At 48.0% G+C, this 17,253-nt stretch overlaps 1 protein-coding gene across 1 annotated transcript in view; it reads right to left on the reverse strand.

Annotated features, from left to right (window-relative positions):
* Positions 1–418: 418 nt before the first annotated feature.
* The window catches only part of LOC136298412 (peroxidasin homolog), a 43,189-nt gene continuing 26,354 nt past the window's right edge, over positions 419–17,253 (reverse strand). The window contains exons 9-23 of the mRNA XM_066199125.1: positions 16,923–17,092; positions 16,190–16,462; positions 15,908–16,024; positions 13,624–13,782; positions 12,351–12,463; positions 11,361–11,517; positions 9,702–9,810; positions 7,993–8,150; positions 5,210–6,713; positions 4,604–4,738; positions 3,868–4,076; positions 3,002–3,116; positions 2,558–2,651; positions 2,235–2,352; positions 419–943 (exon numbers count right to left, since the gene is read on the reverse strand). Of these exons, the coding sequence (XP_066055222.1) occupies positions 2,257–2,352; positions 2,558–2,651; positions 3,002–3,116; positions 3,868–4,076; positions 4,604–4,738; positions 5,210–6,713; positions 7,993–8,150; positions 9,702–9,810; positions 11,361–11,517; positions 12,351–12,463; positions 13,624–13,782; positions 15,908–16,024; positions 16,190–16,462; positions 16,923–17,092 (3,409 nt within the window). The 3' untranslated portion in view covers positions 419–943; positions 2,235–2,256. The remainder of the gene's footprint in view (positions 944–2,234; positions 2,353–2,557; positions 2,652–3,001; positions 3,117–3,867; positions 4,077–4,603; positions 4,739–5,209; positions 6,714–7,992; positions 8,151–9,701; positions 9,811–11,360; positions 11,518–12,350; positions 12,464–13,623; positions 13,783–15,907; positions 16,025–16,189; positions 16,463–16,922; positions 17,093–17,253) is intronic.

A 17,253-nucleotide genomic window follows, 5' to 3' on the forward strand; every position in this document is an offset into this window, starting at 1 on the left:
ATTGACAGAAACCAGCAGCTCCCCTCCACTAATGAAAGCGCCCATTACACCTAATTAGCTGAGGCTCTGTTCCAGGTCCTGTTACATTTACACTCAGAATACATCTTCCAGCAAAGAGCTTTTTTGGAGAGGAAAAAAAAAAAAAAAAAGGAAGAGGAGCATAATTCCAATTAGTCCCCTAAAGGGGAAGAAAGTTGGAGAATGCACGTCACACTGAGGAAAATGGTTTTGAGGACTGGTAGGTGACTCTGGGGTCATGGGGTGTGCCACTCGTCACCAACGACTGGCAAAGCACAGCAGGAGATGGAGGGTGGCCATGCCATGCCTGGCACCCCATCATGAAACACCCAACCCTGAGGTTCCTCTTGGTCTTTTTGATGGCATCAGAAGATGGCTGGGGCTTCTTCTATGCTTCATGTTTCTTTATCTTTTTTTTTTTTTTTTTTTTTTTTTTTTTTTTTTTTTTTGGTGATTTCTCCAGATGTTTCCTGGCACCACAGTGCATTTGAGAAAGGTTTAGTCTCTTAATGAATTGTTTTGGGTGGGTGTCCATGGGACAGTTCAGACAAGGGCTGGTGTGTGATGACAGCAGGGCATGGGAAGAAGAGCAGAGCAGAACAGTGGCATTAAAGCAGCTTCAATTTGTCTCTGTTTCCTGGGGGCTGAGGAAGAAAGAGGCACCTTGGCAGACTCTGGGCTGTCATCATCGAGGGCAAAGCTCATCCCCAGGAGGCTGACAAGGGCAGGAAGGGTCCAGGGGCTGAGGGGCTCGTAGACAGTCAGTGCAGAGGGTTCAGTACAGGCAAAAGTACAGTGGTCCTGGGACAGGGAGTGGTACAGGAGGTGTGAGAGCAGGCACAGCATCAGGGGGCTCATGGTGGCTCTCTGAGCCCTGTAGGGTTGGACTGGCTGGTGGAGAGCAGGAGTGCAGGTCACAGGGCACCTGAAATGGCACAAGAAAGCAGAAAAGCTGTGTAGGAGCAGCTGGAGGCAGAGTGAGCTGTTGGTACAGATCGTGGCAGGTCTGGGGCAGGAAAACCTTTAAACCCACAGCAATACTTTTCAGGGACGCTGTAAACCCAGGCCTCATCAAGGATCTGAAACAATGGCAAGGAAAAGCCAATTCATAAATCACACTGCACTCTGTCACATTTCTGAAGCAGAGTCACTGTTTGAATAGAAAACCTGTAAAGACCAAAACACCAAATCATGCTGATAAACAGCCTGGCCAACCTCCAGGCTTTCCCTTTCTGCTTTTTGCTGCATTTATTAGTACAGACCAGCCTTCGCTTGCCCCATCCTTTAATCTAACTTCCAAAGAATGAATGCTCCTCCTAGTACTGACTGCTTGGCAGAACTGTGCTTCTCAAAACTCCTCTGCTCCTGTCCCCGAAGTAATGATTTGTAACACATAAAACCCATTCACCACCTTCTCCAGACTGGCAGGTGCCAGGGAGCTGTTCAGCCCCTCTCTCAAGGCTGCAGGGATCTCCATGGGAAGCAGAAGAAGGGAGCTCAGGCTGTGTTCCCCATGCCCATGAACACCCGGACTGGAGTTCTGGCCAGGACTGTGTCACTGCTGAGAAGCAGTGGGAGTCCCCAGGCTGGCAGGGGCTGACGGGACTTTACACAGGCACCTCACAGCTGTGCTGCCCTGGCTTGGGCTAAACAAACAGAGGACTGGTGCCTTCAGGAGTGAGGAGCACAGTGACTCAGATGGGCAGGGGGAAACCTCTGCCAGTTTGTAAGCAAATGATGGATTGCTCCACCTGCCCAGATGTCCTTGTTCCCCTGGGAAGGAACCAGTCCATCCACTCCATCACCCAGCTTTGTGATATCTCTCCCCACAAAGGTCCTTCCGAGGCTGTTGGATTTGGGGTTATGACATTAAATGCGGTTAGAATAAACCTACCCAGAGTCCCGGGAGAATAGGCCCAGGAGACCTCACCCAATCCACCTGGCCCATCCTATACTTATGTCTTTCCCCATCTTTGCCAAACCAGTTCCTAAAGGACCTCCAGGAATGGATACGCCACCACGTCCCCAGACAGCCCGTTCCAGTGAGTCACTAATCATCTCCAGCAGAAACGAGTGTCTCACCTGCTGCATTGCAGTCTCTTACCTCATATCCCATTCATCACCTCATTGCTCCATTCCTTCCTGCCTGGGAACACTGCTGAGGTGTCCCCCCACACTGACCCCATGGGGCCCCAGCCCAGAATAGGCACACTGACCTTATACAAGGAGGTAACATGGTCATCTTTTTCTCCATTTGTCCCCAGTCTTCTTGCCCTGTCCATGTGTGCTGGTGTTCCTGTGCTGCCACCTCAGCTGGTTCTCTAGTGCATTCACCTGGGGGTGAGAAAGCAGCAGCTCTGAGAGGAGTCTGCAACACTGCACAGGTAATCTTTAACCTGTCCCAAATGCAAGGAGTCTGCACCACTGCACAGCTAATCTTTGACCTGTCCCAAATACCAAGAAGAAAATGCTGGCTCAAGTTTTCTTTGCTGAGGTTCATGACTCCACGAAAGACAAACATTGGGGCGCCAAGTTTTACCTGTTTCCGTAGGGAAGTGACTGTCTTCTCCAGTTCAGCCACAAGGGACTCAAGATTCTCTCTGGAGGAAGAGCTTGGAGAAGGTGCCTCATCTCTGGGGTCAGGGATAAAAAGTGAAAGGGGTTATGCAAACAGCAGCTTCCTAGGTGAGGGAATCACTTTGCCTTCTCCAACATCAGCCCCCAGGTGAGCATCAAAGGGAGGGGCCCAACTGCCAGATTCACCTGCCAAGAGATGCCAGCCAAAGAGCCCCTTAGCCCAGGTATTTACACATCAGAGCTGGGCTCTGCACTGAAGTGTGGAGGGCTGGCTGAGCTCAGCATCTCCCTACTGATCCACCCCTGGCCCCAGACCTCTGCAAAGTGCCAGATGCAGAGGCCTGAGTGGACTGAGTTATTAAAACTTCTGTTTCATAAAATGGAGGTAGAAGGGGTGATACTACACCTGGGCAAGGCAGGCTTGTGCTTTGCAGGGTTTTCCTCTGGGTAGCTGAAGCCAGGAGACCTCTTGCTTAGGAATCGCTGCGAGAGAGCCCTGAATTGTCCTCGTGTCCGGCAGTCTTGGGAAGGAAGGGAAAGTCTGCAGTGAGCACTGGTGTTTAAAGCAGGACTCTGTGAACTGCAGCAGTACAAGGCAGTGCTGCCCTCCTGCACTATCCACCCTGGACACATCTCTTGGGCCAGAGGGAAGGAGGCAACAAAGGTGTGGAAAAGGATCACTACACCTCAAATGGACATCTGAACCAGAATGGAGCCCAAAGGGACCATGGCAGGATCTGAGGTTTATTGGCAGAGATTTAGGCTCCCAAATGAATCTCTGAAGTGGCACATGGTGGGGATCATGTCCTGTTTCAGTCTCTCCCTCAGCCAGAGAACAAAGCCCTCAGTGAGGTGGAATTTCAGACAGATTAAATGAAGCTAACAGGCTTCCTAGAGACGTGGCCAATGTCCCAAACCTCTAGGGGTTTAAGAAGCATTTGGCTATCATAATTATTAAGACGTAATTAATAATTTGCTTTAACTTTTGATCAGCCCTGAATTGGTCAGGAGGTTGGACAGGATGACTGCTGCAGGTCCTTTACAACTGAAATGATTCTATTCTATTCTATTCTATTCTATTCTATTCTATTCTATTCTATTCTATTCTATTCTATTCTATTTTCAGTTCTCTTTGCACCCATTTGCTGACACAAGGGTCTCATGGTGCAGCCAGAAATCAGCTACAATTTCATAAAAGCTGCTGTGGCACATGACAAATGCCACCCAGAGTGATGCCCACAGCAGCCACTGCCAGAGCATCCCTCTCCCTACCCTCACAGCAGTCCTGCCACAGGCGGAGGTCCACGGCAGGAATGTCCTCACAGCTGACCATGCCCTGCAGGTATGATGCCACCTGGAACACATCTCTCTGCAGCTGCTGGATGTGGTCACTGTTGTCACAGATGACACGAGCCAGGGACGCCTGTCTGATCTGAGTCAGCTGCGCCGGCGTGAAGACTCCGGGGTTCTCATACCAAAATCTGCAGTGGGGTGTAATCACAGCATGACTCAGGAGTGGGAGAGGACTGAGAAAGTGACTGAGTGAGTGAGTGAGCGAGTGAGGCTGGGAAAGGAAGAAGAGCTCCCTGACATCTGTGTGGCAGCATCCACACCCCTCAAAATGAGCGTCTGCTCTGTTGTCAGGTGGCTGCAAACACAGATGGCTTTTTCTGAACCCACAAACCCTCGTGCTCCTGCCCGAAGTGCATCACCAGGCAAAGGTGTTCTGTTCACACAAGCAGCAAACGGGGATTAGAAAGAAGCTCCTGTGGGAATTTTCTAGGATTTTCATGAGATATTGGGAACATCCTCTGCAGTGAAATGAGAATATTAAATCAAGAAAGGACACCTTGACAGTAACTGTGACATGTGCACTGGAGAGAGAGCACTGTTCCTCATATCATAAGACAATAAATAATAAAAAATTACAGACTCTGCTTCTTCCTGTAAGGCAAAAATCCTCCCAAAGAGAATGCTAAAGGATGTGGGATGCTTCCAATGGCAATACCTGTCTCCATCCCTCAGTCTTCTGAACTGAGTCGTTAACAGGCACATCAGTGTTGGTCCCACTCTGGTCCCAGGGACAAGATCCTCCACCATAAGAGCTGGAAACAGGTCAATATTTTTGGTAGTTCCATATAAACTGCAGGATAACAGATATTAAAAAAAAAAAAAAGGTTAAGAGGCTTTCAAAGAAAGAGTGGTAATAATATAAATCTGATACCAACATAGACATTTGTATGTCAGGAACTCATCTGGACAATATTTTTAATGGTTTTCTCTAAAAAACAATAGGATAAAGACCTGCCTTGGAAGAGGCAGCCAGGGAAGATAGGATGCAGTTTAGTCTGACTGGAAAATAGCTCCAAGGCTCAATCTGCTCCCAAATTACACCACAACAGTTCCTGACAACATTCCACCCGGAACCAGACTGATCACTTGGAGAAACTTCATTTGTCCTACCCCATTGTTAAACCACAGTTATTGCCCTATCTTAACATCTGTGGGGGGCAATATCTGGGAAGGTTATTCCATGGGTGTACTGGAAGAAGCAGGAACTTTTCACTGACTGGTCTCCAGTAATTTCGATCCTTCCACATCCAGGCTACAGTACCTCCTGAGCTTTTCTCTGATCTCCAAGTTCTTTATCTCATTTCGGAGGTCCTCAAACTCCTGCGCAGAGGAGAGGTTGCAGAAGACCCTGAAGTCGTTGTAGGGTGGGATGCCGTGGTCTCTCCCTCTCTGGATGTTGATAGCAGCCAAGTCCAGTGACACAGAGTGTGCCATGGAGAAGAGTTTCTCCGTCAGCTCCATGTTGAGGAGTTCAGAAGGCACCCGCATTTTCCCAGGAACCCCAAACAGCCCACGGAGGAGGGGGTCGATTCCCCCTTCCTGCATGATCCTGAAAGGGGAGAAGAAGGCCTTGTGCAGGGGGATGTGGCCTTGTTGGATGGGCTGGAAGGTCTCGTTCAGCCGGTACAGGAATGGGTTGATCAAGGTGTGCCCGAAGCGGAAAGCGGCCGTGGCGAAGGCGTTGAGAATCCCCGCATTGACGTTGGGGTTGTAGCCTTTGTACTCACCCAGCATCTTCATCCCCGCCTCCCCGAGGACCTTGGGCAGCCACTGGGTGTAGGTGATGTGCTGCATCTGGGCACCCACAATCTTGCGCGCCTCATGGTACAGGAGGTCCCCATCCCAGTGCGGGTTGAGGGCAGCCAGCTCAGCGGCGACGCGGTTGTGCTCCCTGAACCACAGCGTGTGCATGGCCGTGAGCCCCAGCTGCTCGTTGGCACGGTGGTCTCCTGCCAGGAAACACGGCACGGGGCTCTCGTTCTCATCCCTCATGCACTCCGTGGGTGGCCCCACGGCAAAGGGAAGGAGGTGCTTCCCCGAGCTGGCTACAACTTGCCCTCGCTTCAGCAGCCCTTTCTGGCTGCTCAGATCCCGCAGCTCCCGTGATTCCTGCTCCGTGCTGCCATACACGTTGGAGGCGTCGATGTAGGACGTCAGGTGGTTGATCTGCTCCCTGGCATAGACAGAGTTCATCAGCAGGGAGGTCATCCCGCTGCCACACACGGGGCTGGAGCGCACGAAGAACATGCAGCGCCCGTTGCGCACGCGGGGGTCATTGGCGGGGACGGCGATGGAGAAGCAGGGAGGGTCGTTGCTGCACACCTCGCTGCAAGGGGCTCCGTCTGAGAAACGGGACATGCTGATGGCTGCCACTGTCTGGTCCATGTCGTGGTCCAGGAACTGGCCCCACTGCATGAGCATGTGTGTGAACTGGTCATCGGGGGTGATGGTCTCGGTCCCGATCATGGCAGTGGAGACCAGGCGAGGTAGAGGAAGGGGCAGATCCCTGGCATCTTCTGCCAAGGAAAACCCTCGGGGGAGGTTAAATCCGTTCTGGTAGGCGGGTTTGAGGAGCCTCTGGAAGGCTGTGAGGGATGCACCCCACATGGGGTGCTGGAGGTTGTTACAGGAGCCGTCGTGGGTCCTGTACTTCTTGTGGAAGCAGATGTCAGAGCAGTTGGGCGTGCGGCGGTGGGCGGAGCAGCCCGACAGGTTGGCGATCATGGTCAGGTAGTGAGGGGACACCAGGTCATTGTAGCGATAGCCTGCAGAGGGAAGGGCAGAGCACCAGCTCAGGCATCAGCTGCAGCCTCCTGATTCCCACTGTCCCATGGGATGGCTTTGTGTGAAAACCCCTGTCAGGATGGGCATGGGACAGCAGGGTCTCTGGGCATGGTGTTGCTGTGGAATTTATGGGAAGCAAAGGAAGCACAGGATCACATCAGACCCACAAAGCAAAAAGCAAAGGGAAAAGAGTTGAACTGCACAGAGCCGGAAACCAGAAATGTTGTGACTGCCAGAGCAAACTGTGAGGGTGGTCTTGGTCCCTATTCTAGGTTTATTTTATGGCTCCCTGGGTTATTGCTGCCACCACGAGCTCCATCACCCACCCCAGCCCTACGTGACCAGCAGCAGGAAGCCGTGGGTGACTGCCAGGGCGCTGCTATGCTGTGTGAAAGCGCTGAATGATGCTGCATTGTGTGGATGCTGACAGGGCAATGAGGAGGAGAGCCTGGCAGTCCAACCAGCCCAGACCAGACCTGTTGCCTGGAGAGAGACTCCTCGCACCCTGGAATACATCCGGGCAGGAAAAAACATTTACAGGCCCCAGACACACATGCCTGCTACATGATGAATCACACGTACAGGCAGAAGCACACAGTGCGTGGGAATGTTCACTGTATATCAAGGAAGTGCCAGGTAAGAAGTTTTGGGGTCCAGCTGCTGCATGATTGGATCTCATTAGGTATTTTTGGTGTTCCATTGCTTTGTTGTTTGCTATCTTACCTCAATAGAAGGAACCTGAGTTGCTGGGACTTACCTGAGTTTGTAGCTAAGAGGTCAAAGTAGTAGAGGCAGAAAAGGGATATCCCACTTCCCGTTTGGCAGCACCCAAACACCTCAGAGTTCACAGCACTGTTCTTGTTGCCATGTGGAGGGCAGGAAACATCTCAGACCATGCTGTTGAGGGTCTGAACTTCAGACCCACAAGGATACTCCTTTATCAGTTAGATAGTTAATTTTTTTTTTTTTTAAGGAATAGGGCTTTTATAGCCATCTAAGAAACCTTTACCAAAATAGAGTATTAAAACATTTCCTGGGTATTAAATTGGTTCAGTGAACATAAGACCAGCCTTTCAGCTGTTAAAAAAAACCAGAGATATAGAAAGAATTGCCACCCAGACAACACATTTCTTGATAGACCCAACATTCATCTGGATTTTTTGATACACCATTGCACATTTTAGACTTCCTGTATGTCTACACATCGTTATCATTTCATACTGTGCACAAAATGAAGAAGGGAAATGAAATCTCTCCTACCTGTGACATTCATATCCACAATGAGCCCTTGCTGCACGTGTTCCTGAATCAGCTGCAGGGTCCTCTCGAAGATCTCCCCTGCCCTCGCTGTCTCGATGGTGTAGGGGTCCCGTGGGTAGCGGAACAGAGCCAGGAGGTCATTTGGAGTCTTGGGGCGCCTGTTTGAGGGAATTAAAAGTGATGTAGGATCATTAAAATTAATCAACTCTGCCCAGGGCAGTGAGACTCTACAAGCTGCAAGAGTCAGGCTCTAAGCTGGTCTAGTGCTTGGCCCCCAAATTAGTACATAAGATCATCGTGGCTTGCCTGCACGTTGCAGATGATTAAAGAAAGGATATTTTTCCCCAGGAAAATGCACATATTTAATTCCCTCAGTTTCTCTGGGTTTTTTCTGTGATAGCAATTTATTTTTTCACTTTTCAACAGCTGAAACCCAGAGGGTTTCTGGCTTAATGCAAATTATCCATCCTTCCAATAAAAACATATATTGGGGTAGAAAAGACGGAATCATATTCACTTGAGAATTTATTTTTTATTGAGGAAATGGCTGGAATTTTTATATTATTATTTCTGTTCACCCTCCACAAAGTCGATTGCATTCATAAAACGACTGCTCTGATTATTTTTCTTTTTATTCACTATCTCCAGAACCAACTCCAGCTGACAAAACGCAGATGGAAGTGACATAAGAGATGATGCTCGTGCATCTCATTTTTCCAGAATCCCAAATCTGTTGGGAAGCTCTAACACATCCTACATGGTGCAGCTTCAACCTCCAGCACTCGAAACAATCCCATAGCTTCCTTTTGTGGGTTGCCAGTGATAAAATGAGCTTTGAGAAAGCTTCATTTCTTGTGTGTTTTTTATCACTTTTCTGCTTCAGGCCGGTGATACAGGTTAGCACCTGGTCAGAGTCTTGTAAACCACATGCTAATGTATCAATTTCTGAGGGTCCAGCCTTTGCAGAAAAGTGGCTGAAAGTAATTAGCGAGACTGCTCTTCAGAGGTGTTTTGTAAAGCAAAAGGTTTAATAAGGAAAAATAATAACAAACCTTACAGAAAACAAAAGATAAGCTGCACACAGGCGTCCAAAAAAACCTTTGACACCTCGCTAAAAACACTCCAAAAAGCTCTTTTACCTCTGTAGTGCTCCTTCCTAAATACTGAATGTTCTAGGAGGGACAATTTGGCTTGCAGCCAATAGCGAGAGATACAGGGTTTGAAGAACGATGACAAGGTCCAATAGATGCTTCTCTCTTTGCCCTGAGCCAATCACTGCCAGCAGGGTATGGAAAATTCTAGGTAAACTGTCGCTCTGATTTTTCAGCCTTCTGAGGTTTTTACATTCTTGTATCGGAGTTCTCACAATTGTAACATAAACAAAGTAGATTGTTTTCGCATTCTTCTCTGTGATGGACTTCTGGCTTGACCAGTGGCATCAAAGGGGTGTTAACATTGTCCCCCAATTGCTGGTCAAAGTCCAAACCCTATTTAAACCCTGAACCCAAAAATAAAGTTCCTTCTTTTCTCATCTCACATTGTGATGGGTGAGTGTGGTTCCATTTGTGTCCTCAAGCGACAGTAAACTTCCAAAAATGTCTAGAGGTAAACTGAAACTCTTTCCCTATTTGGAAACACCTGCTGGGGGTGTGGGGGATGCTTTACTCCAGGCAGGCCACAGTTTGAGGCTCTTCCCACCCCACACTTACTTGCTGAAGAGCTCAGTGCGTGTGGAGTTGATGGCATGGTCCACACTGCTGATGGCCTCGCGCAGCGACGTGGCCACAAACGTGTCCCCGCTCCGCCCCACATCCGTGGCTGCCCAAAGCACAAAGAAACAACAAAACACCCTGAATTTGCTTCGATGTTAATTGGCCCTCCCAGCTCCCGAAAATCCGTGTGCCAGCACCAGCTCCAGAGTGACCTCACTGCGGGACAAACTGTGTGTCCCTGTGTAATATAAACTCCGTGATTTGTTTTTAAGACAGATATTCGGAAGAATGTGAACTGCGTGAAAAAGAAGGTGATTTGCAAGAAACGTGTGTGGACACACATTCAGAGTTTTCTCCTACACAGCTTCGCAAAAAAGAGAAAGTCTGTTTTGGTTAGTGGTTAAACTGCTAAAAGAAGAGGTAAAATCACAGTGAGTTAATCCAAAATAATATATTTGCTTCCCACAAAGGTGCTTCTCGAATTCATGAAATTAATTTAAATGTATTGCTCATATATTAATTTTCTGTTTGTGGAACACTTTACTTATTAATTATTGGTAGTAATTAATAGATATTTATCATAATAATAGTTCAAACTTAGTGTTAACACATCTGCTACATCATTTTAAATCAAAAATACCAAAGTTGGTGTTGGAATACCTTCAGAAGTAAGGACATCACTTCTTTAAAATTACTACAGGATGCATTTTTTAAGCCAGGGCCTTTGTCAGAGCTGAACAAACCAGTTCCCAGTTGGCTACTGGTATATGCTACAGCCAGCTGGTGAATGAGGCACCAATCAAGAATAAACCACAGAAATTATCTCAGGAATTATTTCCAACAACAAAGACATTCTGACCATTTTCAGCTCCCTGCTTACAACCCCTGTATGGAAAATGTGATTAAATTCATCTAATAAGTGACTCACTATCCACTCTGGCTATTGCAGGAACAGCTCTTTACTTTTATTTTAAACTTTGTTTGCCTTTGATTTCTATTTTCCTTTGCCAGTTTTCATACCCTCTAAGAGGTACAATTTCTACTCCTGACCTCTGGTTTGACCAGCAGAGGAGAGCTACTCCTCCTAGTTCATTGCAGCTTCCCTAATGCACAGAGCAGGAGATTGAAAACCAGACTCAGTTCCCATTCCCAAGAGTGGAACATGGTCTAAGTATGGACTTGATGATCTGGGAGGTCTTTTCCAGCCTTACTGATTCTGTGATTCTATGATTCTATGACTGAGCAGACATTTAAATCCTGTATTTGCAGTGACAATGATGTTCTGCTCCTCCCTTCCCTGGCGTGCGAGGTTTCGATGATTTGTAAGCACACTGACACATTTTAATAAGTTTCTCCCTCCCAGCAGAGGAAATAACTACATGGACACTGACAGCTGGGCTTGCAGGAGGAGGTTTAAGTCAACACTTTGCTTTTCAGGGAGCAACTGCAGCTCAGCTGATCAAACAGCGAGGGGCAGCTGGGAGATGCGTGGGCTTTCGCAACGAGGTGACTCCGATCCAAGGGACCTGTCTGCAAAGAAGCTGAAGAAATCATTTCTTACATAATTATCTGCTCAAAGTGTAGCTGTCAACAGAGCACAGCACCTCCTTAAATGGAAGCCAGGGGCTTTACAAGGCTCGAGGGGAGATACAGTACCAGTGATGGTGAGCTGCATGGCACTCGAGGTGAAGCCAAAGGGGTTCCTTGCTATGCACTCGTATCTGCCCTGGTCAGCCACACCCAGGTCCTGAATGGAGAGGGTCCCATCCTGGCTGATGTGGAACTTGCCACTCTCTGTGATCTGGATGCCCTCCTGTTGCACCACCAAAAGACAGAAGTTGTGTCAGAGCATGGAAAGTTTCCCACCAGCCCAGCCTTCAGCCTGCTAAGCAAACCCAGGGAAGGATGTGATGAGCAAATGTGGCCACCAGATGTTAGCATTGCTCTTCCAGAGAAACCAGAGAGAAGCCCAAGGACACCTGTTCCCGATGGGACCCGCAGTGAGGAGGCCCTTGCTCAGTTCTTTCCCCTGGCCCAGCCCAGGTCATCCCCACAGGACACCCCACACAGACACCCCACACAGACAGGCTGGCTGGAACAAGTCCCAGGCTCTGATGCCCTCACAAGTTTCATAGCACAAAATTAAGTTGAAATGTTTTCAGTTTTAGGACAATCTGAAATGGATGGATTTTTGCTGGCCTTGATCTGCAGATCCCAGTTTTTGCTGGCTCTGTCAGCATCACTCAAACCTGACATCTCAGCCTGGCTGATGGTAGAAGTGACTTTAGGTTTTACTTTTTTATTCTCCTGCTTCTTAACATCTTTCTGCTGCCCTGCCACAACCTAAAGCTTGGTCTGCTGCCCTCTCAGGCCCTTTCCTTCTGCTCCCACTGCTGGTTGAGCAAGAAATGTCACTGTCTTCAAGTGAATCTTTCGGAAAGAAGAACAGGAGAATATTTGGTGCAAGGCTTTGAGCGTGAGAAACTGCAATGCTCTTTTAAAAACCTCAAATCAGTGGAAATGTTGGTCTTTATCCACGTGTACTGCAAAACTCCTGAAGCTGGGAGAGGTGTTGAAGGAGAGAGTTGTGTAATTCTTCCCTAAAGGAGCCATCCCTGTCCCCAGTGACATGAAATCCCCACATACCTTGACCCAGGTTATGGTGGGTCGAGGGTCTCCCTGGGCCGCGCAGGAAATGGAAACGTCCTGGCCTGTCTCTGCCACCAGATCTTGGGGGGGATGAAGGAACACCGGGATCACTGTGCAACACAGGGAAAAAACGTCACTGGGGTGAAAAATGCATCAAGGAAAATAGAGAAATCTGTGTGTAATACAGCATCTCAGCGTGGGAAAAGCAGAGCTGCTGAGTTGCTGCCATTGCAAGGGCTCTGTAGAGGGGCAGCAGCTCACCCTGTGCTCTCTGTCTCGCTACCAGGCTCTCTGTTCATAAATTTATGTAATTTATGTTGATTATTTTCTGCTCCTCTGCATCTCTGCTTGGGGCAATTACACAGGAATGTGCTGCATCATTTAAAATCCTCAATTCAAAGGCTTTCTAGAAAAGATGCTCCAGCTGAAACAGGGATCATGACTTGCTTCAGGAATTATCAGATGAGGCTCTCTCGAAGTGTAAGTCAGGCCAGATTAGGTAATTATATTGATCTTCCTGGTCTTAAAACATTCTGTCAATTCTGTGCTTGAAACTTCACTAATTTCACGCTTCTAGAGAGTTTCCTTCCCTCCAGTGGGTCATTAGTAAAACCCTGCCCTGTTTGTGAACACGAAGGGAAGTTTGCTTATTTAGAAGAATAATTTATAAAGAAAAAAAAGAAAACTAGGCAAAAGCATTTGAAAATTAAGAAAAAAAAAAAAGGAATTGAGCTTTAATTAAGCCAAAGCATCCCTGTCTGACTTGTGCTTTACAGAGTCTTGATTTTAGAAAACCTAAATTTAGATTAAACCTACAATATGGCAGGGAATGTTTAAGACAAATGTATCAAGAGCCAGAGTTAAATGTTTGCTAGAACATTATGTTTTGCAGAATGTTTTTGTTTGAAAAAGAACTTTGCAAAAAATTCTATGGGAAACACAAAATTTTAAGATTGAAAAAATATATATATATATTAGTAAGAATATATTAGTAAGAATATATTAGTAAGAATTTAGTAGATGCGTGTGATTGGAAATAACCCAGTTTTTCCTTTACCAAAGCAATTTCCTCGATGACAACTCCCAGACTGCAGCAGCTCATTCCTAATTCCCAAACTTCGTCACTCGAGAAACCTCCCCAACATTTCCCACCAGCTGATGGAGCCCGCAGAGGCGGATGTCTGTTCCCAGGGGAGAGCAGAATAGCAAAGGGGGCAGCTCCCTGCCTGCCCGGACGGTCGTTTGCCATAAAAACCCGTGCCCAGCTCACCTCGTGGGGTCACCGAGAGCTGCACCGGGCGGGTCGTGCCGCCGATGGCGCTGATGGCATGGCACTCGTACTGCCCGTGGTCGTGCAGGGCCACCCGCCCCACCCGCAGGGTCCCCGTGGACAGGACGCTGTGCCGACGGTCGCTGGGCAAGGGCCCACCTGGGAGAACGAGCAGCTCGTTAATTCCCCGTGACAACCCCCAGCCCATCAACGCCAAAACGATTTTTGTTTTTATATCTTCTTCCCATCTGTTCACGGCCCTGGAGGGTGTTGCTGTACTGGCTTATAGTTTCCTAATTCCAGCGCTTCTGCTGTCAGGTAAATTCCTGAAGAGCAGTTCTGATCTTGCTTCTTACGGGAATCAAGGACGAGACACCTTCCCAAGAAAATTTCTCATATATTAGACACAAACAGGCAGCAAGGAGGGAGGCTTCAAAAGGGGTCGAACCCAGTGGGGGAATCACTTCATTACCCGTGTTTCTAACTGGGGATTCTTGTCAATTATGCTAATTTTCTGAACTTATGAAACTGTACTTGCCCTATGTCACACATGCTTCAACACGTGTGCGTTTTTGGCTTGTTTTCAGACTGCAATTTGCCATATTTGCACCTGGACGCCTCCAATTAAAGACCCGCCTTTACATTACTTCCTATATTAATATTGTCTCAAAAGTATTTTGTGTTGTTTCTAGATTTTGAAGGCATCACCATCACTGGAGGGGTCTGTGTGATAGCCACACATTTCATTTCCTTCCCAGCATCAATTGCCCTGAAATACCACCTTTACACACTGAGTTGTCGTGTCTGATCAGCTGGGAAGAGCTGGAACCCTTTTTCTTTCCTCCTAAGTATTTTCTTAGTGCAACCTGAAGATTTTTTGACCCTTGATGGATAACAAATCACTCTTCAAATTATCCAAACTCTCTGTTTCATCAAATAAATGGGAACATTTGGCATTGCCTTTTTAAATTTGTTGGTCTAATTTTTTGGTTTAGAAATAGCTGTTTCAATATTTCCTCTATTTCAGCAGAAAAGCTGAGAACTAAACTGCTTTAACAAACCCAAACAAAATTATTTAACACTGTCAGGTTAGGAACTTTTTTTTTTTAATATACTCCATTTTCCTCCATTTATTCATCCCAAATACCAAAACGCCCATGCTCTCAAAAGTGGCTTTGAGATGGGCAATGCTGCACAACTTCCCCTCCTCTTGTCTTGCTTTTAGCATGTGAAAGCACTGTAAAGCTTGGTTGATTTTTTTTTTTTTAATTTATGGAGTTCTGTGTGCAAACCTGGTTACAAAGCAGTTATGAACCTTACTTCTTGTCACTATGCTCCATTCCACGTGCCTAAGATATATTTTCTGGGAAGTGGAGGAAAACAGGTTAAAGAAGATGGAGAACATGCTGGCAGAGCAGAATTTCAGCTGGTCCTTCTTAACTCTGCATCAGGGCCATCACTGTGGAAGCTGGAACACAATACCCACAAACTCTCCACAGCCCTAAACCATTAATTATGGCTTGTGAAGCATAAAGGAAAAGTTGGAGGACCTCTGGGCCAAGCATTACTGGCTTCTGTCCCAGAAAGTGTTAGATGAGATCAGTTCAGTGGAGCCAGCATGAACAATTATTTGAGACTTTAAAAGTTCACCACCACCTGTTGTCCCAAAATCTTTTTTCCTAAGCTAAGAGAAAACCCTGAGGTGTGCCAGTGAATGGTGCCCCCAAGGGCAGCAAATCAAGGACAATGACACAGCTGGCACATGGTGGTACTGCAAAAGGAAGTGCTGGAATCATCACCCCCAGAAGAATTAAAAAAAAAAAAATGTAGATTTGGCGTTGAGGGACACGGTTTAGTGGTGAACATGGCAGTGTTGGGTTAAAGGTTGGAATTCATGATCTTGGAGGTCTTTTCTCACTCAAACAATTTTGTGATTGATATCCACTGACCTGGAGTGATCAGACCTTGCCTTTTCAGAGGAGGTGGGAGGCCACTGCAGGAAGGAGTGTGAGGCTTTCCATGTGTTTCATGCTGATGAAAACCATCACACTCCTTCCCTGTGACGAGACCGAAGATGCTCCTTCCTCAGTGCTTAACACCTGCTTGGTGATCTACAACACACCTTCTAGTGGGACTGGGTCTGTGGTGGTCACAACTTGTCCTGTGCCACCACTGGGAGCCACCACCCTGGACCAGCTGTTCCCACCCACACCCCGTGGATGAGAGAGATGATGAGATGATGATGGCATGGGAGAGAGAAACCACAAGCCAAGTGAGGCAGTACCTGCCCTTGTCCAGGTAATCACTGGGGGAGGGTGACCCTCAGCAGAGCAGGGGAAATCCACACTTTGTCCCTCAGTCACTGTCTGATCCGTGGGAATGACGACAAACCTGGGAGCATCTGGAAGGGAGAGGAATGACTGAGCAGCAGGAAACACTCAGGCAGCAACCTCAGGGAGTTCATGGGAGCAGAACCGGTCACAAGACTCAAATACACCCCGCTGACCAAACACTGTGTCCCAGAAATGTCACAGAATCTCCACAGGATCAGCCTGGAAGCCCTCACCTTGCACTATGATCCTTGCTGTGGCTTGGATGGAGCCCTCAGAGTTGCTGGCATTGCAGTTGTACTGCCCCTGGTCTGAGAAGGTGACGTTCTGAATGAAGAGTCCTCCAGAGCTGGTGATGGTGAAACGGGAATCCTGTGGCAAAGGAGAGCCCGTGCCAAGGGTCCAGCTGATGCGAGGGTGGGGGTGCCCAGAGACCCCACACTCCAGGGTGACACTTTCCCCAACCAGTACTTCGGTGTTCTGTGGTTGGATCACAAAAGTGGGCTTGGCTGGAAGGAAAGGAGAGCTTTAGCAACCAGCTCTGCTGCCTGCTCACTGATGGGCAGAAGCTGCTTGGACTCTTCTGCCACCCAGCAACCCACCCTGGTTCTTCCCTGACATCCAAATCCTCGCTGTGAGCAATGCCCCCAGCATCTTCCTACCACCTCCTCACACCCACTCACTCAGTGCTGGAGCTTCCTCACACCCATGTCCCCTTCACCCTTGTGCTCCAGAACTCATCCCAGATTTCACACTCCCTCCCCAGTCCCAAATTACCTTCAATCCCTGAGTACCCCTATTCCCACTCCAGTGGGAACCCCTCAAGCCCGGGCCTCGGCTGTCATCACTCTCTCTCCCAGCACACCAAGGACATCTTGGCACACACAGAGCTGGGAATGACTCTGATTTAGCTCCACTCCCATCCCCAACCCCAGCTGGGCTGTAAAGGGCTGCTCAAAGCTCAATTACATGGGGTGCCAGAGTAGCGCAGCACGACCTCCTGTGTCTTGGCCTCCCCAGCAATGTTCTTGGCCATGCACTGGTAGACGCCTTTGTCAGACTCCTTGGTGTTCTGGATCATCAAGGTACCATCTTGCAACAGGTTCAGCCGGTTGTCATCTTTCATGTCTATCTTGTTACTGAAAAAACAGCCACAAACATGCAAAATCTGAAGGGAATAAAGATTGGACCCCCCTGGGGGGATCTGGGGGCTTTGCATTGCAGTAAGTTGGTGTTTCTTGGAGCTGTTCTGAGACTTCATGAAATTTGCAGCAAGAGTTCTGATTCACAGCACCGAACT

This window comes from Chamaea fasciata, unplaced genomic scaffold (assembly GCF_029207755.1).
Source record: "Chamaea fasciata isolate MVZ Bird 193981 ecotype frontalis unplaced genomic scaffold, bChaFas1.0.hap1 SCAF_17, whole genome shotgun sequence".
Lineage (NCBI taxonomy): Eukaryota > Metazoa > Chordata > Aves > Passeriformes > Sylviidae > Chamaea > Chamaea fasciata.